This window comes from Asterias rubens, chromosome 17, assembly GCF_902459465.1.
Source record: "Asterias rubens chromosome 17, eAstRub1.3, whole genome shotgun sequence".
Classification (NCBI taxonomy): domain Eukaryota; kingdom Metazoa; phylum Echinodermata; class Asteroidea; order Forcipulatida; family Asteriidae; genus Asterias; species Asterias rubens.
In genome coordinates, this window is record NC_047078.1 from 5,118,922 (window position 1) to 5,146,003 (window position 27,082).

Genomic DNA, 27,082 nt, shown 5'->3' on the forward strand with positions numbered 1-27,082 from the left:
AAGGGTGTGTAATATGTTTTTATCAAGGACATTTGGAAATTGGTCTGAATATAGAAAATATTTCAATTCAAAAAAGGGCAAAAAATCAATGTTTTCCCTTTTTTGAAATTTTGCAAAATGGAGTAATTTGGTGTAACAGAAAAAATATGTTGCTAAAGTAGTAACCATCTGTACTGTTGTGTATGCAAGCACAAAGGTATGCACATTAAAATTATTTTTGTTTGAGATCAATAGATTGCTTAGTTTTTCTGAAGTACCTTCTGTAAATTTGACGTAAAACTGTTTTTAAGCTCTTTCTTGTACATGATTTTGGGCTCATTTTTAGAAGGTACCATTATTTTCCAGGGGGTACTGCAGTCATAATACATCAAAGTTGCAAAATGTAATTGGATTCCGCCGACCCCCATCTTTCACACCTGCATGACCCTTAAAAAAACTTACACTTACATACAGAAGAATACTCACAGATATCTCTACAACTCTATTGCTCCCATATAAATAGCTTTTGGAGCAGAGAGCCATGCTCCCTTTAAAATATAGAGAGAAATACCACTCAAAAAAGGTTGCTCTTTCGATACGAAGCTACATGGAAAAAGAGAATGATTGTCATGTGACAACTACAAAGTTAACTTTTGACAAGTTGAACAATGAGGCGCACTTTCTAAATTTTCAAGAACCCCATAATATTTGTTTTTCTTCTAATGGTTTCTGGTCGAGGAAGACATGCTTTATCAGGTTTTCATTTCCCTGTTTTTTTTTTAAAGGATATACGAAAATTGTATTAAAGGTCACGATACCGTATTACAGGTCATGATCCTACCTTAAAAAAAATGACAAAATCATTGATTTGAACACAAGTTCTCATTATTTTTGCCAATTCTGCATATAATTGATTATTTTGAAAAATTTATAACAAAAGCATTGTAATTTCTCTGAAAATGATTTTTGGCATTTCTGTCCTGATCACATGGTAGGTCGGATCAGGCTTTGTGTTCATTTAATGCTTATTAGGACCATACAAGCACAGTAGTTTTTATCAAAATTGGAATGCCTCAATAATAAAAAGTGCGTTGGTTACAACGCAGCCGCGCTGCAATGCTTGCAATCGAGATTGAGTTTGAAATCGATCTGCCATCTGGGTAATAGCGGCGAGAAAGTAGTAAAAACCGATTACAAATCAATGTGGTCTGTGTTAAGTCCATTGTGTATAATATACATTTTTTAGCTGTCTGTTGTAACAGAAGAGCTTCATAAAAACAATAACAGGCTATAGCAATCAATTATAAAGAGGTGGAATAAAAATGCCGCGAGGCGGTGGGGGCGGAGCTTCGTTTTCCAACCCCACCATAAATTGTTCCACGTCTTCGTCGCTGTCAAAGTAGTGGCCTTCTGGGGTTGAAATACCGCTGTGAAGTGCTCGAGTCATGTTGTGGCTTATTGTAGCGTACTGCGTAGGAGGTTCGGTTCTTATCGGTGGTGCGTTCGGAGGGTGGTGTCCCTCTTAGTGATCGTATCTACATAATATACTGCGTACATCCGTCCTCTACTTGAGTTTGGCGCTCCTGTGTGGAGCAATAATCTAACAAGTCACCAGTCTGTTAGTATTGAAAGGGTACAACGAAGAGCTCTTCGAATCATCATGTTTCCTGACCGGCATCATAATGAGGATCTCCTGATAGATATTGGTATTCCCTCCCTTGCATCAAGAAGAACTGAAATACTTACAGACTTTGCCAAATCTATCACAATCTCAACTCGACACCGAGATTTGTTCCCCCCCTGAACGCCAAACACTCTCCCGCACTGGACTGAGAAACTCACACAACATTCACTTGCCCCTAATGAGAACTCAGATATATAAAATGTCTAGTGTTCCAGCATTAGTGAGACTGTATAATAATCGGTGATTTCATTAACAAGTATCTCTAACAGTTGGGTTAAGTTTTATCAAATGTTTATCAAATTTGTGGCTTCATCAACAAGAATCTCTAACAGTTGGGTTAAGTTTTATCAAATGTTTATCAAATTTGATCATTTTCTTTTTAATTTGTGCATTCATGCCTACAGTTTCTTCTCCTTGTTAAGTCAGAGTTTGTTGTCTTTTGTAATTTTTAATAATAATGAGTTATCAGTTTTATCAAATGTTTATCAAATTTAATCTAATTTTATCTTTTTTTTGTGCATTCATGCCTGGAGCTTTTCTTCTCTTCTTTTAAGTCTGTGTTTTTTGTCATTGTTTACAATATTGTATGTAAACACGTCAATTTAAGTCTTTTTAACTTCTGTCGTGTATTTTGTGATATTTTTAATAAACCTTAATGAATTGAACTGAATTGAAAATAGTTTGAGACGGTAACTTTTTGGGTTGGTACTTGATGGCTGTTGCACCCCGCGTCACACCGACGAAGGGAGCTGCTCACCCTTGAGGGCACTTTTGACGGTTCACTGAGGTGTACATCACACCATTCCCTGCGTCAGACAATATTTTATTTTATTTTATTTCAGCACATCCAAAAGCGCAAGCACCAATAACATGATGGATAAAAACATTTAATTTCATAAAATAGCATAATAAAATTATTTAAACAGACAAAAAAGACGTGATTAAAATGGCGAAATTACCTTACATCAAAATAGTTGTTAACACAAGTTACACTCTGGTCCGACCTCCCCTTTCAGATAAAACAAATTCTTTATTGGTTTTATGGTTGAAGAGTGAAGTGGACAATTTCAATACTGGGATTCGAATGTGTAATTATACTGTAAGTTATAAAGGACAAGCGATGAATAAACCCATGTTTAGTGTTGTTGACTTTATTATTTGGAACGTAAAACAGGTCAGGATGCCGCAGGTTGGGCCCGGGAATCTTCAGGGGGAAAAGGAAAACAGATTACTGGTGAAGTAAGAGTTCACACATTTGAAAAGAAAAGTCAGATCCAGAGTCTGTCTACGTTCCTTTGGTGAATAATGAGGAGACAATTTATGTGTATTGTCTCCAATATTGTCAATATTAAAGTCATTGAAGATATATAAAGCGAATTTTAAATGCACACAACTTAAAGGTTAGTGTTACTCAAAACAATGCAGTCTCCATTATGAGAGTTACTGTCAAAATGGAAGTGAAGAAATCTTTAAGAAAATACAAATTGTTTAGCTAATAAACTGCTGAAGTTTTGACCACAGCAGTGTCCTAAATAACGTTGGATAAACACTCTGCTTGGTCGAAATGACATGTCAACAACAACTTTTTTTCCCAATAATATTTAGGCATTCAACCTTCTGAAGCACGTACATTTGTTTATTTATAAAGGATCATGTTAAACTTGGGATTTTATTTTTTAATTGTTTATACGTATTAATTTATTTTCAAACGGAAAGTTCAAATAAAGCTACCGAGACCTGCCCCTGGCCTCAAAGCGAAAGAGCGAACAACGAAACTATCATGTGATGTCAAATGTAAGCAACGCGACTGGTGCTTCATTTACTCCTTGCACTCTAATGTTTGGGTTTTTCCTGGAGCTTGTTGCAAAACCAAAAGCTAAATTATCACTACCTCGATGGAAACAAAAAGCCCGAACAGCCAATGTAGACTTAAGTAACGCATTGTCGTTCTTACTTTGTCGAACCGCACATTTTGATAAAGCCAAACTTGACTGTTGAAATCATGTAAAGAATACGCGTCTTAGAAAAATGATGCAGTATGCGTTTGGTCCAAATTAAGACCAATAAATATTGATTCATAAACTAATTAAATAATTACAATTGTTTTTGCACACAATGTTCGTACGTACCACTATCGTAATGTTGTATAACCTTGTGGTTGTCAACAAGGCCTCGTCTTTGATTTTGGTGAATGGTTTTCTTTCAGAATCATGCAAGGTGACGGTCTAAGCCCCTATTTATTTATTATGTGTGTTGAAGTTCTTGCTATGATGATAGATAATGATGAAGATTTAAAAGGTATTCAGGTAGCCGGTAAAGAGTTTCGTTTATCCCAGTATGCCGATGACACTGTTTTACGCATTTGCCAAAATGTCCGGACTTAAAGTCATTGTAGACAAAACTGATGTGGTTTGGATAGGGTCAAAGAAAGGGCAAGATAGCAAGATATGTAAAGAGATCAATGCCCACTAGGTGGAACCTTTAGAAACTTTTAAAATACTTGGTATTCAGTTTTCCATAGATCTGCATTCCATGGTTCTACTCAACTACAACACGACTGTTCTTTCTTTGCGTAACCTGATTTCGAGCTGGTCCAAAAGGAATCTCACGGTGCTTGGCCGAATCACTGTTGCAAAATCTTTGCTTTTGTCTGAGCTTATCTTTCTTATTTGAACCATCCCTGATCCACCTTTTAGTACTGTTAACGAATTGAACTCTATGTTATTTAAATTTATTTGGAGGGGACATGACCGGATTAGCAGAAATCAAATGGTTCAAGATTACAGCCAAGGTGGGCTCCGTATGATAGATGTTCGTGAATATATGAACGCTCTTAAAACAAATTGGCTCCGCAGACTCCTAATTTCTGAAAATGGTTGTGGTTGGGTTCATTCATTTCAAAAGATTATGGGCATTTCTGGATTGTCAAGTTTTGAAGGTGGTTCCCTGAAATTACTTCATGCACATAAACAAACTTTGTACGGGAACCCTTTTTGGAGAAATATCTTTTCATCCTGGTCAAAATTTACCATTAGGGACCCTTTTGAGGGACAAGAAAGGCTCCAGCAGAATCCTAAAGGTCTTGACCTCCTCCAGGCAGTCACTTATACATTTATTTCTAAGTGGAACTTTAGAATGATGTTGGTTCACGTAATGTATCTGCTAATCTTGACGAGTATGTTACAGTTACTCAGTCATCCTTATCTGATTTTCAACCACTCAAAAGCGATGATGTTGCGGAGATTATCAGGCAATTCCCCAGCAAAGTGTGTACCCTTGACTCTATTCCATCTTGGCTTATCAAAAAGTACCTTGATATCCTGGTTCCTCTTATCACTAAGATAGTTAATGCATCTCTTTCCAGTGGCACTTTTCCTTCTGCCCTCAAAGAGTCCATCATTACTCCTGTTATTAAGAGGAGTTATTTGGATAAAAACTCTCTCAAAAACTACCGGCCCATTGCCAACCTTCCTTTCCTGTCCAAAGTCATCGAGAAGGCAGCGTCACGTCAAGTAATGACCCATGTGGACAGCAACAATATAGGTGAGCCCTTCCAGTCTTCGTACAAGCGTCACCACAGTACGGAGACAGCCCTTCTGAAGGTGAAAAATGATCTGCTGCGTTCCCTTGATAACAATAAGGCTGTCCTCATGGTCCTTCTTGACATGTCCGCTGCCTTTGATACCGTCGACCACGACATCCTTCTGGCCAGATTAGAATCCAAATTTGGTATTGGTAGCACTGTTAAATCTTGGTTTTCCACCTACCTCAAGGATCGTGCCAATAAAGTCTCCATTGATGGCGAATTCTCCTCTAATCATGTCATGCGGTACTCCTTACCGCAGGGTTCTGTTTTAGGCCCACATGGGTTTATCTTATACACCTCCCCAATAGGTAATATCATCCGCGCTTTCAATATCTCATTACGCGGATGACATACAACTTTATGCCGAGTTTGATCCCAAATCAAATGGTGACTGTGAACAGGTCCTTGCAAGGTTATCTTCTTGTATTGGTGTGATCAACGAATGGATGATTCTAAACACGCTTCGCTTAAACCAGGATAAGACTGAGTTCTTTCTAATTGCCAAGAGAAATGTCTCTGCTGCTCTTCCTGATCTTCATCTGAGCGTGGGCGCTTTATCCATTCGGAGATCTACATCAATCAAGAACCTAGGTGTTACTATTGATGAATCTCTCACCATGACTAGTCAAGTTAATACCATATGTAAGTCCGTCAACTTCCACATACGTAACTTGTGGCGTATTCGGCGCTTCATCACCATTGACGCCTGCCATCAAGTCGTTAGAGGACTCGTCCTATCCCGCCTGGACTATGCTAACTGCCTTCTTAATGGGGCGCGCGAGGCCGATCTTACTCGTCCGCAACGCCTGCAGAACAAAGCAGCGAGGTTAGTTATGGCTTGTGGACGGGACGTGCCCTCTATCGACTTACTAAGGTAACTTCTTTGGCTCCCTGTCAGACAAAGAATTGCTTTTAAACTCATGCTGTATGTCTACAAGGCTATCAACAACCTTGCCCCTAGTTATCTTTCTGCCATGACTCAACTCCAGAACACTGGTTCCGCTGAACACAGACCAAGATAGTCTTGGTTCAAGACTCTCCTGGATTTGTCACAAGAGGGCGCGCTATCACCCCAACGCGCTATCAACCACGAACCGCTATCACAGGAGAACCGCTATTCTCCAAGACTGCGCTCCTCCACTGATTGGACCCGGCTTGTTGTCCAAAGATCGTACAAGAAAGCTGGCGGCTCGTCTTTGGAATGAACTTCCGATCAGTTTTCGTGAAGCGCCGTCTTTGTCTGTTTTCAAGCGGAAATTGAAAACTCATTTGTTTCCGTGATTCACTGTTTTCTTTGTTCCTCTTCTTTGTCAAGCGCTCCGTTCTTCGTGGGGCGCTTTAGAAATGCTTGTTTGTTATTATTGCAAATAGATCGTAGTTTTTCCTTGCATTAGGCCGATTTTCGCTCTGAGGATCCAGAGGAAAACGAGCCAGGATATACCAAGCTGGTCACGCACTCGGACAGGAAAGTTAAACTATGTTTGGCCAGAAATATTAAAACAATAACATTCTGGTTGGGCTTGACCAATGAGAAAAGAATTAGTAGCCTAAGTTCTTAAGAAAACGTGTGGGCAGCTAAAGACAATCAAATCCGGGCACAATTCAAGGAAACTACTGACCTTGCAACAGTCATTGCAACGTAGCCTTACGTCATGTCCCTGGGGCAACCAACTGCTATGTCTTATGGTCAAGGAATTCCTGGACAGTGACTCTGGCCACTCCTCTCAAGGATGTGGTACTATAAACAAATGTTTCTCAGAATTATAAAAACTAAGAAAAACTAACACCCACACAGGAGGTGAAAGTTGAAACAATGACTCTATAATAAACTTAAGAATCCTCGTTGGACAACTTAAACTAAATAAACTAATCTTCGTCGGACTATTAACTAAAGTAAGAATTCTTCGTCGGACTAAATAAATTATGTTATAATATGCAATTTATAACAGAGTCCGACATATATATATGAACTTTCTTGTTTGTCCAAGTAAACGACTTTCAATCTTTCGCGAGAGTGTTTTAAGTGTCCTCTTTTTAACTTTTAAACAATTACTCCTGTCCATAAATCAACAGTTGTTTCAGGCGCGATGGAGAAAGAAAGTTTCACTTTCTTTCCTGTTAAACACTGGATATACAGAAAAAAAGGTAAAACCCCCCATGTTATTGTAAAAACGTTTGATATCCGGTTTGATTTTACAATGTTCTGTTATTGTGAAGAGCTAATTTTATCTGTACTTGACATGACACTTATGAGCTGATGGTAAATCTATTTACAAGAATGTAAATACACTCTTTTTTTCGTGTCGTTCAACATTTTATTAACTTAACATATCTTCTTGCTAAAGGGATAATCACAATTATTGACCAAGTGTTTTAAAGATGAAAAAAAGCTGTTAGTAATAAAATAATGATGCTTATGTAGAGTCACAGCAAGGATGCGGGGCGTACTTCTTAAAAAAAAACCTGAGTATTTACAAAAAAAATTACGCAAGCAGCTGATTCCATATTATGTTATAAAACAAAAATATAATCTCGTATTTATAATGATTTTAATTGATAGCAACAGTCGAGGTTTAAAACAAAAACCATAATATACCAAATTGAAGTTGTATATGAAAGGCCCTCGTTGCTGCACCACTCGGTGTGTATTATCCATTTCCAGTCGCTTGGTATAACGGTTTACTGCTGGAGATCAGTTCCGTTTGTAAAATGCAGTTCATGATTTTAAAGGCATTGCCACTATTGGTAGTTACTCAAAATAATTATTATCATAAAACCTTACTTGGTATTCAAGTAATGGGGAGCAGTATAGTATAAAACATTGTGAGAAACGGCTCCCTCTGAAGTGATGTAGTTTATGAGAAAGAAGTAATTTTCCACAAATTTGATTTCGAGAACTCAGATTTAGAATTTGAGGTCTCGAAATCAACCATCTAAAAAGCACACAACTTCGTGTGACAAGGGTGTTTTTGTCTTTCATTATTATTTGCAACTTCGACGACCAATTGAGCTGAAATTTTCACAGGTTTGTTATTTTATGCATAATTATGTTGAGATACACCAAGTGAGAAGACTGGTCTTTGACAATTACTGCTAGTTTCCAGTGTCTTTAAGATCGTGTAATTGTATCGGTTCTATTAGAATAAAAAGGTCTGCTCAAGCTAAAGTGTTTCATTTTTATCATTCCAGAGGCTCACCCCGGTCAGCCCCCAGTGCCCTGCTTGTGGAACGGGTCACTTGTATTGGGGGCTGACTCGAGGTGCATGACGTCACCACGAGAGGGCGAGTGTGGTCGTTCGATCAGCTCTTGTCGGGGGTTTTGTGTAGAAAGAGAATGGTGCATGATGTGACCCAGTGTAACATTAAACCATTTTGTGAGTTAGATTTGAATAAAGTATGGTACAATGACATATGCTTAGTCACAATGTACCTCTTATATTTGAATTCCTCAGACTATAGAGACAGTTGCTACGTCAAATCATGGCTTGTTCAACCTCCAGATGAGCAAATCCTGACCATTGTGCCAAAGCATTCACATCCATTCAGAACCTTGTTGTATGTGTGTTCACTCTCTCTTACGTAACTAAGCAAAAGCTTGCCCCTAATCATGGGACATAACAACTGTCTTTGTTAAAAGGAATCCTCTCCCTATATAAGTGAGCCCCAAGGTCCACACCCTAGTGCATTTTTGTGACCGGTATAATTCAACGATGTCTACACAACCATCTTCAGATATCTTGGTCTACTCGACGACCCTTCGAACTTTGAGTTAAGCGGCACGGTGTCAACTGTTGGCCCGTCTACTTCGATCTCTGCATCCGGTGGAAATCCATCGGGTGGAAAGGCAAAGCCGAAGCCAAAGAAAATGACCAACAAATCATCAAACGCCGGGGTTACTTGACAAGAGTTTGGGTCTCTACAAGAGCAGATGACAACGATGGAAGACGCAATGCAGATCCTACAGTCTACAGTGTTCGCCTCGCTGGGGAGTTCAAGCTTTGCGAAACGACAGAAGGTCGACCATGGAACGTCAGCAGAAGACCAAGGGGCATGCACATCGAGTGATGACTCTCTTGCGACTGACCAGCTTATCAACAACCTCCTAAAACCCGACGCTGGTGATATTTCATCAGCCGGGGTACTCAGCGTGGTAGAGAGCAATTCTACTCCGAAGAGGATACAGGTGCCACAGTATATGCATACACATAGAAATTGCTAGAAGAGAGTGTATACATTACTGATTCTTTTCATACAAGTTTTGCCAGTTAAACTCAAATGAGCACATGGAAACCGTTTTAGAATAGTCTGTTCATGGAGGTAGTGTTGCAGTTGTATACCCCGTCACGGAAGTTTGTGAAACTTATACGTAATGTACGTCAACGGCTGTTTTGAAGGTGTAAACAAGAACTTTGCATTATTGGTCAATGTTGTGAAGCAAAACGACATTAAGTTTCCTTAAGTCCATTCACAAAACTTGTTAGAGCAGTGTGTTGGTCAGGACTCGGAATGTACATCTTTGCCAAATCCGTTTGTAGCCTACTTAGGAATCGGCCCCGTCGGGTTGGCACGTTGGTTGTCGGTTAACAAAAGAGCCCTCATGCGGCTGAATCGGGTACATTTTTAGAAAATTGTCTTTAATACAAAATTGACCAAACTGGACGTAACAACAGGCCTGCGTAACAAACCCCTAAAATAACTTTGTAAAGAGCTTTCTTAAAGTAAAATAAGTGAGAGGAAATTAAGGAGTAGGACCAATTTACCGTTTTTATTTAGGTTGTACGATATGACTAGGGTTCCAGGAATAAGGATGATAAAATTTATCAAAGTTCTGAAGAAAAACGACTCTAATAAGTCCATTTACAAAATGTGTTGAAGCAGTGTGTCGGTCTGGACTCAACATGTTTTATCAGGGAATTTGTACACGTACAAACGAATGGGCCGTGCGCCCTGGCGGACGTATAGGGAGGTTTAGCTGCACGTTCAGCGAGCAACGTGAACATGAACGGTCAGAAATTGTGTCATTAAACAGCCAATCAAGGATGATCTCAATATTTCAACTATTACATTTTATGGCCAAATAGACATCGTAGATACCGGTTAAAAATCATTTTACTCTCAAAATTTGCATTTAGTAATAAATAATTCTAGTCATAAAGCTACTTATGAATGATAATGATTACGTAATACCCCTCTGACGTGAGCGGGGGCTAAAAATCACGACGGTCGACGGGTCAAAGACATGACAGCTGAGGTAAACACACACACACACGTGTGCGACGATCGGGCGAGTCATCTGGAAGTGGATGATCTTGAGTCTTGGTAACATCAGCAAAAGCCAACAGGTGGTTTATTTTTGAACATTTGTTATACAAGAAGAGAAATAACATCACAAAGTTCAGTTGTTGGTTTTTCAAAATGAAAATTTAGTTTCACCTTTTAAAAAAAAAAACGCTGTTTAGTTTTTAGTGGGATATCATGGTGTAAACTTGATTGTATGTAGGCACACTGAACATTGGACCTTCTATCCAATATTTTATGTAAACAATGTCCATGGACATATTTGTACAGGTTTGACAGAAAACCAAAAGTCATCACAGATTTATATTTAATTAAAGACAGTGGACACTATTGGTAACTGTCAAAGACCAGTCTTCTTACTTGGTGTTTCTCAACATATGCACAAAATAACAAACCTGTGAAAATTTGAGCTCAATTGTTTGTCGAAGTTGCGAGATAATAATGAAAGAAAAAAACACCCTTGTCACACGAAATTATGTGCTTTCATGCTTGATTTTGAGACCTGAGGTCTCAAAATCAAAAATATGGAAAATTACTTCTTTCTCGAAAACTATACGTTAATTTAGAGAGAGCATTTTTACACATATTGTTTGCTGTCAACCTATGCCCACTCGTTACCAAGTAAAGTTTTATGCTAATAATTATTTTGAGTAATTACCAATAGTGTCCACTGCCTTTAATGATGTAAAAATAACTTTTCAGAATTATAGGTTGTTGGATGGGCTACATTTCAATTGGGCATGTATGGGCTTTATTTTTATGTTTATTCCATAAAGAAAATCAAGGGGAACCGGAACAACATGGGATAAAATAATTTAATAGGAACAATAATAATGTTAAAAATGTACTTCATTTCATGTTATTGTTAATGTGTGACCACATCCCATAGCGCTCAGTGTTCCTGAGACGGGCCACATTTTCGCGGATGTCCTTCTTGCAGTTCCCCAGCTTCAGCCGGCTCGTACCGGTATGGTACGGCACCGCGAACAACCAACGCTGGACCGGCACCTCCGGGCACTTCAAGATCCTCCACGTCGTTTCCATCGGCCCTGAGTTCTTCTTCCGAGGAGCTTGAAGATCTAGAGTCACTGGAGTACTCTACATCCTCGGTCTTCCCATTCAGTACTACTAGAGGTGTTCGACATCTTGATCAATCCGTCTATTTATACATGTATTCGCATTGCCTATTGTACATTACTTTGTTTACACATTGTCGTGTACGTGTACGTGCAGGTTCCATAATTTAGCCGCCGATGACGTCACGGGTCATGTATTGGGTGGTGTTTTACCCCGCCTTTTTCAGAAATTTGGCTTGGAGCGTTCTGGAGAAAAACAATTTTTATTATGTTTTAACGCGAGGGAGACACATTATATTTTTTGTATGTTTCCTATGGACCCCAGCCATTAGAAAACTGTAATATCTATATATTTGAGATCATCCTTTTTTGGCTGTTTAAGAGAGGCGTATAATACCCTCCTCACCCACATTACATTTCGAAATATTGTGTAAAGGATTTTCATCATCTAGCGTGAATCGAAGGGTGTTGCTAGAGTACAGGGTGCGGGTGAAAGGAAGAAACAGGTTATTACGGGATCTGGTTGAGTAGTCATGAATTTCATGAACCGACGTGAAGAAAGTGGGAAATGTGCGAGGAAGAAAAGCTATGTTACATAGTGGGAGATGAGGACACTTTTGTATGAGATCTTAAATCGATATACGGACGGCAATTGTTCTTAAATCGCAGGGATTTGAGTTCCAAAAACGTGGACCAAAGAATCGAATGATGTGGCTAGCATGCACTGGGTGCGGATGAATGGAAGAAACAGGTTGCGGGATCTGGTTGAGTAACATGAATTTCATGAAAGACGTATACGGGAATTGTAACTAAATTATTTTCAATGTGATAAGAGTTTTTGTTTTCTTCTCTCTTTTTCTCTTGTTTTTGGCAAGTGTGTGAACCTTTTTTTCTGCATTCTGTGTTCTAATAAAGAAAAGCGAAACCTTTTACTAGCCTTGAGCCTGAAAGCAGTTGTTTTCGCAGCCGTTTTGTTTGATAGGTAGAGAAGAAAATGATAGTGGAACCAACACTCACGAAAGAAGATTGACAGTTGTTTCTCTAGGTAAATAGTGCGCATGTTTGTAAAAGGTAAGAACTTCATCACTTCCTTGCTTTACATTGTTTTCAATACACAAGCAATCCCCTCACTAAGCCGATAGAACTGGTACTAGTTAAGGTTTCGCTGCAGTAGTTAAGGTTTCGCATGGTTTAAGAACAACATGTCACATTTTATCATTGTGTAGATATTCGCCATTATTTTAATGGAGTTCGCAGTCTTCTTAATTGTTGGAACTTTGTTTCAAGGTAAGTCGAGTGTAAATATTATAGAGAAATATCGTGCATAAAAACATTAATAATAGTTTTAGTCTTTAGTTGAAAAGCTACCTTAAAATAAATACATATGATGCAGTGTTGGAAACAAAAACACGTCAACGAACGAAAGTATTGTCAAGCTTAGGTGAAATATTTATGAGGGGTTCAACTTTAAGATAAAAAAAACTTCTTTGTATTTTGAACAGGTGGCGTCTCTTTTGGAAACATCACGATAGACATGCCACCAGTCGTCTCAGTTTTTGAAGGTGACGACGTAGAATTAGAATGCAAGGCTCGGTATGGGAATGGTACATTTATTCAACCATGTCATGAATCAATAGGTCTCCAATGGTTGGTTGTGTTGGAAAACGCGGAAGGTGTTTCTATTGCAGGATGTGGTAGAGTGGTGTCGTTCAAGAACAATACTGTGGAGTTTAATCAAGACAATGGCAATCTAACAATATTGAATATAGGCCTTGCAGATGAAGCCTTGTTAAAATGTTTCGTGTACGGAGAAATCGGCAGTCACTCAAACACGACACATCTTAAAATTAAAAAAGGTGAGTGTTTACCTTAAAAAGAATGGAATCAATCAGATTTCATCACATTTGGATTGTCCAATAGTAATGAAACTGTTTTGACAATACCAACAATTTATGGTGCTAAAAAAACAATATTGAATATAGGCCTTGCAGATGAAGCCTTGTTAAAATGTTTCGTGTACGGAGAAATCGGCAGTCACTCAAACACGACACATCTTAAAATTAAAAAAGGTGAGTGTTTACCTTAAAAAGAATGGAATCAATCAGATTTCATCACATTTGGATTGTCCAATAGTAATGAAACTGTTTTGACAATACCAACAATTTATGGTGCTAAAAAAGGACACACTCGTACGAAAAATTTAGCAAATAATGGGACTTTTAAAAGGTGTTTGGTAAAATATTTCAATTGTCATAATCGTTTCAAATATTGAGGCCGTGTTTCGGTGTAAAGTGTATGAACTAATCAACAGTTATTCGAATGAGACAAATCTTAAAGTCAAACAAGGTAAGTCTTGCCTCGAAACAAAATGAAATTGACTATAATGGAACCTATATAGAAAGCTTAAACTTGTCCTTGTTTTCCTTGTTGAATTTAACTTTGAAGTATGTCTCACAAAATCACCAACATTTTAAGTTGCTGAACAATGACACACTCATTCGAGGACTATTGTGACCTTTAAAAGCTGTTGGTGATTGCAAACACATATTAATAGTTTGGTGTCATTGTCCATGCATGTTTGCTTGTTGCTTTTAAAAGATTGGCATGTCAGTTTATATTAAACATCCTAAAATCTTGCAAGTGTGTGAGATCAGTGGTTTAGATTAAAACTATAAAACGTGCCACTTGTTAACGTTTTTAAAGCCATTGGACACTTTCGGTAAAGGCCCACACTTCGTGCATCACAACTTAAATATAAAATAACAAACCTGTAGAAATTTATGCTCAATCGGTCATCGGAGTCTGGAGAAAATAACGGGAAAACCCACCCTTGTTTCCGCACGTTTCACCGTGTCATGACACGTGTTTATAATTTATCCATAATTCTCGATATCGAGAATTTATATTGTTTTGATGTTTTCTCAAAATGTAAAGTATTCCATGGAATAATATTTCAAGAGAAGTCTTTCACCATTGCCTTCTGTACACCCTGTAAATTATAAAAATAAAAATAATAATTCTGTACCGAAAGGGTACAAGTAGCCCTTCAGTAATAATACAAAACAAACTGTCTTGAAGAGTGAGAAAATAGAATTAGCTGTTGCAAACAACTTACCAACCAAATGGACCGAGAGTATAAATGCAAAAAATAGTTAATGGCCTGACGTTTCGACCCTAGCAGAGTCTTTCTCGAAGGCTAAATGACAACACAACAAACATGAACAGGTAACTAAGTGAAACATAAGCAGTGAAGTGGAAATACATGAATGGGGTTAGAAAGCATACATAAAAAAGCAGGGGGTAAACAATGAATAGGGGGACAAAAAGGGGGGGGGTGAAGGGAAGGGGCTGGCTTGACCACAAGCAAGAATATGGAAACACAAAGGACAACATCGAGGGTGGTGAGGTTGGGTAAAAAGTAATTTATATTAGTGAATGAGGCTCAGGCTAAAAGGCTATGGGGAAAAAAGGAGACGGCAAAACAAAAGGTTTATTAGTCGTTTCCTTCTTGGATGTTCAGACCATGGGGTTGAATGGTCTGGAGGCGTCTAATCCAGAGTTTCTCCCTACTCAAACGCACAGTCTCTCTTGTTACATTTTGTCTTATTTGTTGGTTGTATTTCACAGTTTGTTCTTTCTGTCTCTCATTGCCTTCTCTCCATATATAATAACCAATTTGTTTCTCCCATTTGCTTTTTGACTATGTTCAATTACTAAATTTACTATATTTCTCCACAGGTTTCTTCATTTGTTTGCTTGTTTTTCTTTGTGGCAGGTTGCTTGAACTTTTGTTTCAGCACTTTTGTTTTCCCGTTTGTTTCCCTACTTGTTTCATCATGTCCCTTTTTTTTCCCTTCATGAGTTCTTCCCCCTTGTATAATTAACCACAGTTTTCCTCCCCCTCCAGGTTTACTCTATACACCCTGCATTTTCACTAAAATCTGTTTCCTTTTTAGTGCACTTCCCTTTTGTATATTAATGTTGTTTTCCTCCCCAATTTATTCATGTCTTTGTCAACTTAACATTTTCTCCAATTGAAACCAAAGGTTCTTCTCAGAACCACCCCTACTCCTCTTTAGATTACCATCCCTTGGTGTTACCGCCAGCCTCAGTTTGTTAACATTTTTGTATTGCTTTTCTCTACAGATTTGTTCCTGTTTGTTTTCTTTTTCACCATGTCTAACCAAAGTTGCGTTCGCTTGTTTCAGGAACTTAGGAAACTAAAAGAGAAAGCACTACGTTATTCGTATCATCGAGACAACTACAGGTTCTACACACTAACCCGTTTCATTCCCACAGGTTTACAGGTGAAATTTGACCCAGCCCTTGGGTCTTTGTGTACCCCACTCCGCAGACAGTGGAACACCACACTCCATAGTACTTCACTTAGTCTCATTCGTATTCTAACAGAACACTGTGATGTTTGTCTCAACAGCTTCAACCGAGATATATCCTATCTTGAAGCAGAACTTAGGTCCATCTGCTCAAGTGCCCGTTTTGAGCAATTCACCAGTGAGATCGATGCTGGTTTAACTAAACTTGAATCTGTTCTGATTTCTAGGAGAAATGGCAAGATTGGTCGTCTTGTCTCCAAACAGCAGCATCACAGACGGAGACGATTCAAACGCAATGTACCCACTGAAGCTGAACCGTCGGCCCCTCAATCCACAGTAATTAACCTCTCATCATGTACCCTTTCAGATGCAGAAAATGACCTTCTCTCCAAGGGACTTAACTTCTGCCCCACTCCTCCCACAGTTAATCAGGCTGAGCTTAGTCAGGACCTAACTGACTACTACCGTAGAATTCGACTCCGTGAATTCTTCCTCGACTCACCACCCATAGATCCTGAGCCATTTTACTGTAAGAGTAAATGGGTACCACCTAAGAACCGTGTTCCTTCCCTTGAAACTTACGTGCAGGTTGTTAGCTCACAAATTAACTCGAATGATCTTTCTACCCACAGGACTCATGACAACCTCCCTAGAGAAGAGCGTGAGGCTCTTAAGACTCTACGAGCACGGAAAGATATCATCATCAAGCCAGCCGACAAGGGCTCTGCTGTTGTTGTCATGGGCCGCCAGCAATACATCGATGAAGCCATGAGACAACTGAACAACCAAACTAATTATAAACCACTTGACACTGATCCAACAGGCACCTTCTCAAAGGAGATTCAACTAACACTGGACGAAATGCATGACCGTGACAACCTCTCCAAGAAAGCTCACAAGTTTCTCTCCCCGGTCGACTGTAGAACAGCCAGGTTTTACCTCCTTCCAAAGATACATAAACCAGACAACCCAGGAAGACCCATCATATCTGGCAATGGTTCCCCCACTGAGAACATTTCTCTTTTTGTTGACAGTTTTCTCAAGCCGTTAATGCCGCAGATTCCATCATACATTCATGACACTCCAGATTTTCTCCGCAAAATCGCAGGTATTCAGAAGCAGGTCCCTAATACAGCCATCATCGGTACTTTTGATGTAACCTCTCTATACACCAACATTCCCCAAGATGAAGGGATTGCTGCCTGCTCTTCAGCTCTGGCTAAGAGTGGTCACACATCACCGCCCATTTCAGACATTGTATCCCTCATGCAACATGTTCTAACAAAAAACAACTTTTCTTTCATGGGTAAGAATTTCCTACAGGTACAGGGCACTGCAATGGGCACACGTATGGCACCATCAATGGCGTGCCTTTTCATGAGCCATCTTGAACAGCGCATGTTGGCATCAGCCCCTTGCCGTCCCTGGGTCTGGTGGCGCTATATCGATGACATCTTTTTCATCTGGACAAGCGATGAAGCAAGCCTCAAAGCTTTTATTAATCACATAAATTCCTTCCACAGGACCATCAAATTCACGAGCGAATACTCAACCAAGGATACACACTTTCTGGATGTCAAGGTTCTCAAGACGGATGTAGGCTTAACCACAGATCTCTTCGTTAAACCCACAGATAAACACCAATACCTACATTCCACTAGCTGTCACCCCCGACACTGCAAAACCAGCATAGCCTACAGTCAGGCCCTCAGACTCCGTCGAATCTGTTCTAATGATTCTGATTTTATCCACCACTCACAGGAACTTAAGAAACACCTTGTTTCCAGGGGTCATAGCTCTCTAGCAGTCCATCGAGCTATCCAGAAAGTCAAGGCTCGTTCTAGGGAGTCAGTACTTTCCAAAGGACCCAAGAAACAACAGAGTCCTACGGGGAAAGTTCCTTTTGTTGTCACTTTCCACCCCTCACTTCCTCCCATTCGTAAAATAACCAGTTCTAACCATCATATTCTTCACACATCAGATCGACTTCAACGTGCTGTGCAGGAAGAACCCATAGTTGCCTACAGACGCCCACCAAGTCTCAGGGATCTCATTGTCCGAGCAGAAGTCCCTCCCATTAATGATGATGTTAATCCCCCTCTACCACAGGGAACTTTTAGGTGTTCCAACATCTCCAAATGCATCGTCTGTAGACAACACATCAGGGAATCGGACTCCTTCACCAGTAACACCGGCGGTACCACCCATAAGACAAGGGGTCATGTCACCTGCACCACCACTAATCTCATTTATCTCATATCTTGCAGAGTCTGTGGTGTTCAATATATAGGTGAAACAAGAACTACACTCAAGAGGCGTTTCTACGGCCACAGATCTACAGTCAAGACCCAAAAGCTAGATACACCTGTAGGTCATCACTTCAATCTTCCTAATCACTCCATTTCTGACATGATCTTACAGGGCATAGAGGCACTAGGCAACCACAGAGAGACTGTGCGTTTGAGTAGGGAGAAACTCTGGATTAGACGCCTCCAGACCATTCAACCCCATGGTCTGAACATCCAAGAAGGAAACGACTAATAAACCTTTTGTTTTGCCGTCTCCTTTTTTCCCCACAGCCTTTTTAGCCTGAGCCTCATTCACTAATATAAATTACTTTTTACCCAACCTCACCACCCTCGATGTTGTCCTTTGTGTTTCCATATTCTTGCTTGTGGTCAAGCCAGCCCCCTTCCCTTCACCCCCCCCCCCCTTTTTTGTCCCCCTATTCATTGTTTACCCCCTGCTTTTTTATGTATGCTTTCTAACCCCATTCATGTATTTCCACTTCACTGCTTATGTTTCACTTAGTTACCTGTTCATGTTTGTTGTGTTGTCATTTAGCCTTCGAGAAAGACTCTGCTAGGGTCGAAACGTCAGGCCATTAACTATTTTTTGTCTTGAAGAGTAGGACAGTTCCTTTAAGAACTGAGAAGTTTCCCAAGAAAACCTACTCCGCGTTGGAAGTTCTTTAAAGAAAAATATAATCAACCCAGCAAGTAGATATTGGTGTTACCACAAACCAAATAATATTGATACCTCACCATGTAATGCCTCAAATCCCTCATACTGTTATCTTACCACATCAATAGCGTTTACATTGAAACATTTCCGAACACAAGTCAGGAAATGAAAACACATCACTCATTGTAACATTAATAATTAATTTGTCCGATAGTCAACTTTGCTGTTCAGACTGATGGAAAACGTACTCCGGGAGAAGGGGAGAACGCCACTTTACCGTGCTCTGTGATCGACAGCGGCACAACTGACAAGAGAAACTTTACCTTTGAGTGGTCACTCCACAACACCATACTGCAGTCTTGCAGTTCATCAGGCGAGGTCTTTTATTCCGTCGACCAGACGGTAAAGTACGCGCTTCATCACGGCAAGACAAGCTGTAATCTTACGGTAATAAAAGTAAACTTAAACGATGGAGGAGGATACCAATGTGACGTCCATGACACTTTCTACAACCAGTCCAACTACAATTCTACAGAAATTGTCGTCCGGGGTAAGTTTGCAAATATTGCATGGTATCTTAAACAAGCGGGAAAGCCGGGTCAGTTACTTGTCTCGTGACAATAAGTTTGCAAGTTGTGTAAAAGTAAAGTGGTTGCCAAAAACAGATATTAGGTGCCTGTAATAAAGAGTTCATTCTTTTTGCAATTTAAACCGAAAACCAGCATGTGCCATCTCAGAGGAGATTTTAGTTGTGTGACTTCATACAACGTGTCCATTTTACTTCATCCAAATAGAGCGGCAGCCCAGAGCACTTTGGTTAAAGGAACGAGGTACCAATATTTGAGTATACAGGAACATTTAGGGGATAACTGCCGGGGACCCCCCGCTGTGTGTAACGCATGGACCCCCAACAAAGAGACAAAATAATGGGCTGAATCAAACATTCTAGGTACCACATGAAACCAAGTGGAAATGGTCATTAACATCATGCTTAGAAAAAAATTTCAACCGCCAGACAAATTTTCTGCTGCATTAGGGCCTGCCAGAGACCCCCTCCCCCAAATATTTAGTGTACACACCTAAGGGTTGAAATTAACCAGTTGTCAAATTAGCTCAGATTTACATGAAACTTTACTAACAGTCCCACTATGGCTAAAATGAACACAAACAAAAAAACAAATCCATACTCTATACCGTTTCCGAGATACAGCCTCTTAAAATATGCTAAAATCTCCCCCTTTTGGAGCTCCGCCCCCGGCCGACACCGCGCGTCGTGGTGGTATTCTTTTCAAACTTTAAGAGCCCGTAATTGTATTTTTTTAACGTTCGACAAAAGGGCATTTGTGAACGGGAATAAAAGAGTAGTGACTTGCTCTTAAACTTCCGTTTAAAACCTTACAGGGTCGTTGCCGTGCTTTATCACACGGCAACGACCCTGCCGGTTTTAAACGGCCGTTAAAGAACTGGTCGCTACCCTTTTATTCCCTTATTAATTACGTTTAAATTTGCTTTTATAAAGATGATCCATTATCGACGGCAAACTCATTAAAATGATGTTGGATCAACCACGAAAGCAGCAAAAGGTAAAACTGCCATATTACAGGGTCGTTGCCGTGCGATAAAGGCCATCGCCTTCGGCTTGGGCCTTTATCACACGGCAACGAAACTGCCGGTTTAAACGGCCGTTAAAAAACTCATCGCTACCCTTTTATTCCCTTATCAATTACATTTAAGTTTGCTTTCATAAAGATGGTCCATTATCGACGACAAACTCATTGAATGATGTTGGATCGACAGAATTGCAAACCTTAACCACGAAAACAGCAAAAGGTAAAACTGCTATATTTTCCTTCCGTAACTTGGTTGTAAAATACATTCTCATATACTGGATCCATCTGATCGTCAAGAGAGTATTTCAAGAAAGTTCTTGTGGCCATATCTGCTCAACGCATTAACAACAAATCATATTTCTTTCTCTCACTGGTTGTACTGACCTGTTTCATGAAAACAAACTCCGCGGTCCAGTGGTCTGCACCCAGCAAGCACATACACCGGCAAAAAGAAAAGAAAACACAGTTCACACAGTTCCTTAATGGAAGAATGCTGAGCATTTTAATTCAAGCAGTCATGACGATATTTGTAATGATGGTTGTATTCTAAAAGTATAACTGAAATAAGTTTTTCATCGTGCACGGCAGACTGACTAGTTTTCATATTTATTTTGTATTTGTCATGTCAAAGGGTTAGCTACTACTGCATCTGTTCCAGTTGCACCTGTTTCTAGAAATGGCTTTGTTTTAATCATAGCCGCATCATCAGCTGGACTGTTGGCAATGGTGATCGTAATCAGCCTGATAGTGGTTGCATTAAGGCTACATAAAAAACGTAAGACTTTATATTCAAGTTGGGAATTTTGGAATCGTGTACTGACGAAACCTTTGTTTAAATAGTTAGAACTACCACAAATAGAAAACTATAAGCCATTATGAGGTATAGTGGCCACAGTACTATAGTAGGTTTGGGTAAATCTGATCATATCTAAACCAAATCGAACAGTTCAATGCCAAAGTGTCCACCATTATTCAACAAGGCTATTGCTTGCAGTAGCATTGTCGCTACAGCCAATCTAACCGTCATCATTGTTGTTGTTTATTTCACACTTCCAATGCAAAATTATGTGGTGAACAAAATCATGAAGCAGATTGCAATTGCTACACTTCGCGTATTTGTTTTTTATTTTAGTAATTAAAGATCACAAACAATAGAGTGTAGTAAATGGCTTTGTTATATTAGGGTTATTAGAAAAACAAACGTGTGGGACACTTCTTGGTCGGTCCCGAGGAGTGTAAAAAAAAAACGAGTAAAGTTAAGAAAAGTGGAAACAAAGTTACAACTCTCACGTCATCAAGACACTTACGAAAGAGTTATTATTCATATTAATAACGTCCTCAACCTCTACTACAATTTTTGTTTTGCCCTTTTCCTAATACTAGCAGTCTCAATGACATATAATACTGCTCATGATGAGTGACTTGTTATTTATAAAAGTATAGAGATATTGTCACATCTGCTTTTATTTGAAATTATGCTATTTCAGGGGCCGATATTTTGTGCATGATATGTTTATTCAATACTTCGATAGTGTTAGAAAGATACAAGTCTAATTGCATGACTTTATTTTTGTTTAGGTTATTCAGCGATTCCTGCAAGTCAAACGTAAGTAACGATGCTCAGGAAAACATGCATATTTGATGGCTCATTTCAAGTTTTCCCTCTTGTTTTGGGGTGTTCTTTCAAAGTCAATAACTAAATATTCCTGTATTGTGTGTTCCCAACCAACATTATTGCCAAGTTATATTATTTGAAGTATACATTGTATTATATAGTAGCTCCTTTTCATGATTCGTTTGTTTCGTTATCAAAAAGAAATGAAAGAAAAGTTAACTAAAACAAACATAGGATGAAAGCAAAATCAATGGTCCTCATTTGGGTCTTGGGTTCAAATCACAAATGAAAAACCAATTGATTTGTCTCCCATCCCATGTTTGGTTATTTCACTTCGATTGTGATTATAGGCATGCACTAATTAATAATGTGTTTGGGAACTAAAACAATAATTAAGTGAAAGTAAATAAACTGGTAAAAGGTGGTGTGTTTTTTCTCACGCAGATTTGTTGCGAGCACAGCTTCTGTTACTTTCAGAGCAGGCCACTCACAAGGAAACGCGCACACAATCTCACCGATTCAACCGAACGGAGGAGAGCAAGGTAAACATTTTGGTTTCAAATGAAACGAGGTCTATTTCTACCTTCATGATTAAAGGCACTTGGGTCGATTTCTAAAGGCACTTGGGTCGATTTCTAAAGGCACTGGGGTCGATTTTACAAAGAGTTAGGAGTCATAACTTAGAACTTGTGTCCTAAGAGATATCATAACTCGAGATAAGACTATAGTCTTAAGTGTAAGATTTTGTAAGGTTCATGCAGGCTGTTTAAAAAGTTGAAAGATGAAGGTCGGCGAATTTCAATTATATTTTGGGGATCATCAAGGGGGGTGAATGGTTCCCCATTGGCAACGTTAAAAAAATCATGGCACCCCTCTGTTAGCTTGGGCGAGACCCCCCTGAATTTGGACACCTCCAATGCAAAGAAAATAGTGTTTTTTACTGAAATTACCCTAAATTCTATCTTTACAGAAAAGTGCTCTAAACCCAACCAATTTTTACAATTTTTGGGTCATGTCTGTAGTGTTTTATATATAATAACATAGCATTTCTTGAATTTGCTTGTTAGGTTTAGGAATTTTGCTAGTGAATTTTGAAAATGGCATAAAAATTACGTTTTTTAAATTACGCAAAACTTCCGAAATTACTGAAATTTGAATTCAATGTACTTTCTTTATTCAGGCTAGTTCAACATTGAAACTCACATTTGTAAGAGGTTATGTTGTGTACTTGAAGGATATTAAGTTGAACATTTGGGTTTTTTCAAAATTGTTGGGGTAGGGAATTTTGTATATGGGTTATATTTACCCTTATTTGGAAGCAACAAATAGTGTTTTCCAGTTTAAATTGAGTTACCGCTTCCTTTTTATTGACACTTTTGAGTTCTAATAACTAAATAGATACAAAGCATCATTGTTCTTTGATAAAAAAATACATTTTAACGAATTTGGAACATTACATTCCATTTACTCAAGGGAGAACCTATTCTACTTTCACATTCACAAGTCAGTGAATGCATGCAATGGTATAGACGCTGTGACGATATCAGAAACATTTGCAGTTGTAATAGCATTTCAAACTTCTGATCTATAACACTTTTGAGACATATGACATAAATAAATCAGTTTTACCTGTTATACCTTTTTATATTTCTGATTCATTTACATTGGAAAAAAATATAAAACAGTTACTTTTGATAATACACTGTACTCTGTTAATTATAAGCCTTTTGTATTTTGGTCCTTGCTAATCGTCATAAACACTTTTCAGCATAAACTGATTTGCGAAGTCTTTCTTCGTTCTCTGAACTTTCCCAAGAACGAAAGTCTTCTTCACTGGCATCTACACCACATCATGGTGACCCTGGCCTGCTTGATGCCTTATCTGAGCAGCTGCAAGCCTACTCAAAAACTTGAAATTTGTTTTGCAGTCCGCCATTCTGCGGGAAGGAAAACAAACTGACCGTTAATATTTTTCAAGGTTTTCATGACTTTTGCAACTTACATGACATCGGCTTTGTGCCCAGTTCTTATACCTGCGTTGAACAAATCAGTCAGAAAAAATTTGACATTTTCAGACAAAGCTGATCCCTTTCTTGGACCTTTCAATGCCCATCCCATGTTCTGTATTATCATTTTCCCAGCTGATCAAGCTGCAGTACCTGAGCTGGTGCTAGACTCTTTCTCAGCTGCTGGTATCAGAGGCACTGAATCTTTGTCCGCCCACTGCTTTCTTATGCGATCGTACGTTGATTCCTGCTCAAGTTTTTTTACATGAACTCCAGTATCCATGTGGATATTTACTTATTGAGGTGTTCGAAAGCATAGGTAGCAACCTGGTTCTTAACAAGAAAACAGGTTTGATCTACCTGTCCTGCCTGGCATCGATGTCCTTGGCATGGTTCCCAACTCTCGTGGTGGCTCAAAATCTCAAGGGATGTGTTCCCTCGGAATTTTTTCCCATTGCTTCTATTTCGAAGTCTTTACCAGTTCCTATTTCATATGCCTTCCATGCACGAATTTCCTTATCGCGGAATTCAAAGTTATTCAGCAGACTTATTCTTTCCCACTTGCCACTCCCCTCTTGTCTCTGTTAGTTGGTTTGACAAACAGCAGTTTGGCATCCTTTGATGCCACCATGGGAGTCTAGAGCTTCCTTCATCTGTTCTGCATTTGTAATGTCATGCTTTTCATTTACCCAGAATTTCATATGTGATTTCATAGGTGATATCTTCTGGTCACAAATGTCTTTACCAGATTGTGCATCTGAAAAGTCAAAGCGGCATATCTCTGTCCTTCCTCTATGCTTTAGGCCAACACTCTCAGGAATACTGGGCAATGCTAGCAGTAAGTGAGCATTATCATAACACCTGGCGTTATCATTGCGGAGAAATACTTTTCCGATGTTGGTGTTATCTTTCTTTGCGGTCTTTAGCAGTTTTTCAATTATGTTTGCCACTGTATACCAATCCTGAATGCAGCTTTCAAAGATGTGTACATAACAATTGACATCAAAATCAGAACCATCCTCCTTCTTTGTGATGACGCAGCTGACGTGCCAGCTAATGCCACACTTCTCATAAAAATCTGTCATTTTTTCCCTATATCTCTGTGGCAGGTATTTCATGGCCCAGTCCATAATAATCAAGGCACCATCATTTCCAAGTTGACTGAGAACATTTTGTTTCCCAAGTTCTTGGTTTACTATTCTCAAAAGGTATCTTTTCCAAGAAAGTATGTCCGACTCCAAGTAGTGAAAATTCATGAAGAACTCGGAATCTATCTATACTTCAGGCATTGTGTAGGCTTGAGCTTTACGCTTGATATCATTAAGTGTGGTTTGCAAGCCTTGACATCTATCACAAACACAATTCTAGTGTTTCTCCAAAAAATAAATTAAACTGAATATTAACTGTGATTAATTTCAGTTGAGGTGATAACAAAAAGGATAAAACAGAAGAAGAAATAGACTGTAATGGTTTATAGCAACAAACTTCAATGGCCTACCCCGCGGTACTAGTAATTATAAAGCAATTGTTTACCCATAGATATAGCTTTAAAGCACCATTAAACATGTCATGGTCAAGGTCCATTTTTGTATTTTACTTTATCCTAATTGTTCAACTTGATTGCAAAATAAATGAAATTTATTTTAAAATCATGTTTTTTTTAAAGGAAAGTCTAACTTGTTGCAAACTTGACAAAACACAAAATGGCAAATACTTCAAGACCTCTCACTCAAGGAATAAATAAAAACCCACACTTTTGAAAGCATAGAGCTGTTGCTGAAGGGTGTGCAATATGTTTTTATCAAGGACGTTTGGAAATTAGCCTGAATATAGAAAATATTTGAATTCAAAAAAGGGCAAAAAATCAATGTTTTCCCTTTTTTGAAATTTTGCAAAATGGAGTAATTTGGTGTAACAGAAAAAAAATGTTGCTAAAGTAGTAACCATGTGTACTGTTGTGTATGCAAGCACAAAGGTATGCACATTAAAATTATTTTTGTTTGAGATCAATAGATTGCTTAGTTTTTCTGAAGTACCTTCTGTAAATTTGACGTAAAACTGTTTTTAAGCTCTTTCTTGTACATGATTCTGGGCTCATTTTTAGGAGGTACCATTATTTTCCAGGGGGGGTACTGCAGATTTTTTTAATATCATTTTTGTAAATAGTCTTCATAGTACATCAAAGTTGCAAAATGTAATTGGATTCCGCCGACCCCCATCTTTCACACCTGCATGACCCTTAAAAAAACTTACACTTAACTCTTTGTGAAATCCAACCCTGGACACCTTTGGTAAAGGTCAAAGACAAGTCTTCTTACTCTTTGTATCCCAACATAATATGCATATAATAACAAACCTGTGAAAATTTGAACTCAATTGGTCGTCTTTGGTTATTGTCAAAGACCAGTCTTCTCACTTGGTGTATCCCAACATAATTATGCATAAAATAAAAAACCTGTGAGCAATTGAACTCAGTTGGTTGTCGAAGTTGCGAGAGAATAATGAAAGAAAGAAAAACATCATCGAGGTCTCTTGATCAATTCAAATGTTTAAGTGAGAAATTACTTCTCTGAAAAAAACTACGTTACTTCAGAGGGAGCCATTTCTCACATTTACTTAATTCTATCAATATTTGTATAATTATTATAACTGGCTTCAATAATGGCTCTCTTGTTTTTGGCAGATGCGAGATCGTTCCATGCAGACACCGCAGCTAGTGTAGATCTTAATCTATCTGCGTCACCGCCTGCGTCACTAATCGACAACCACAAGGTTATACAACATTACGATAGTGGTAAGTATGTACGTTGGATGCAACACTATAAGTTTTATGCAGTTATATTTCTTGGTCTAAAAGACAGTGGACACTATTAGTAATTGTCAAAGACCAGTCTTCCCACTTGGTGTATCTCAACATAATATGAAAATAT

At 38.8% G+C, this 27,082-nt stretch overlaps 2 protein-coding genes across 2 annotated transcripts in view; both read left to right on the forward strand.

Annotated features, from left to right (window-relative positions):
- The first annotated feature begins 5,695 nt into the window (after positions 1 to 5,695).
- LOC117301730 lies at positions 5,696 to 9,150 on the forward strand. Its single transcript, XM_033785757.1, has 2 exons — positions 5,696 to 6,123; positions 8,982 to 9,150. Exons 1-2 carry the CDS (start codon positions 5,696 to 5,698, stop codon positions 9,148 to 9,150), a joined length of 597 nt encoding a protein of 198 aa, XP_033641648.1.
- A 12,064-nt stretch (positions 9,151 to 21,214) lies between these two features.
- LOC117301382 overlaps positions 21,215 to 27,082 on the forward strand; it is a 28,703-nt gene continuing 22,835 nt past the window's right edge. The window contains exons 1-4 of the mRNA XM_033785329.1: positions 21,215 to 21,306; positions 22,110 to 22,137; positions 22,591 to 22,688; positions 26,836 to 26,946. Coding sequence (XP_033641220.1) covers positions 21,255 to 21,306; positions 22,110 to 22,137; positions 22,591 to 22,688; positions 26,836 to 26,946 — 289 coding nt within the window. The 5' untranslated portion in view covers positions 21,215 to 21,254. The remainder of the gene's footprint in view (positions 21,307 to 22,109; positions 22,138 to 22,590; positions 22,689 to 26,835; positions 26,947 to 27,082) is intronic.

What these genes read in the sequence shown, in the direction of transcription:
- LOC117301730 (XM_033785757.1), top strand. Translation starts at nt 5,696, where the DNA reads ATGATTCTAAACACGCTTCGCTTAAACCAGGATAAGACTGAGTTCTTT. An exon ending in CCCTCTATCGACTTACTAAG is followed by an intron (nt 6,124 to 8,981) that starts GTAACTTCTTTG and finishes AACCATCTTCAG; the next exon opens with ATATCTTGGTCTACTCGACG.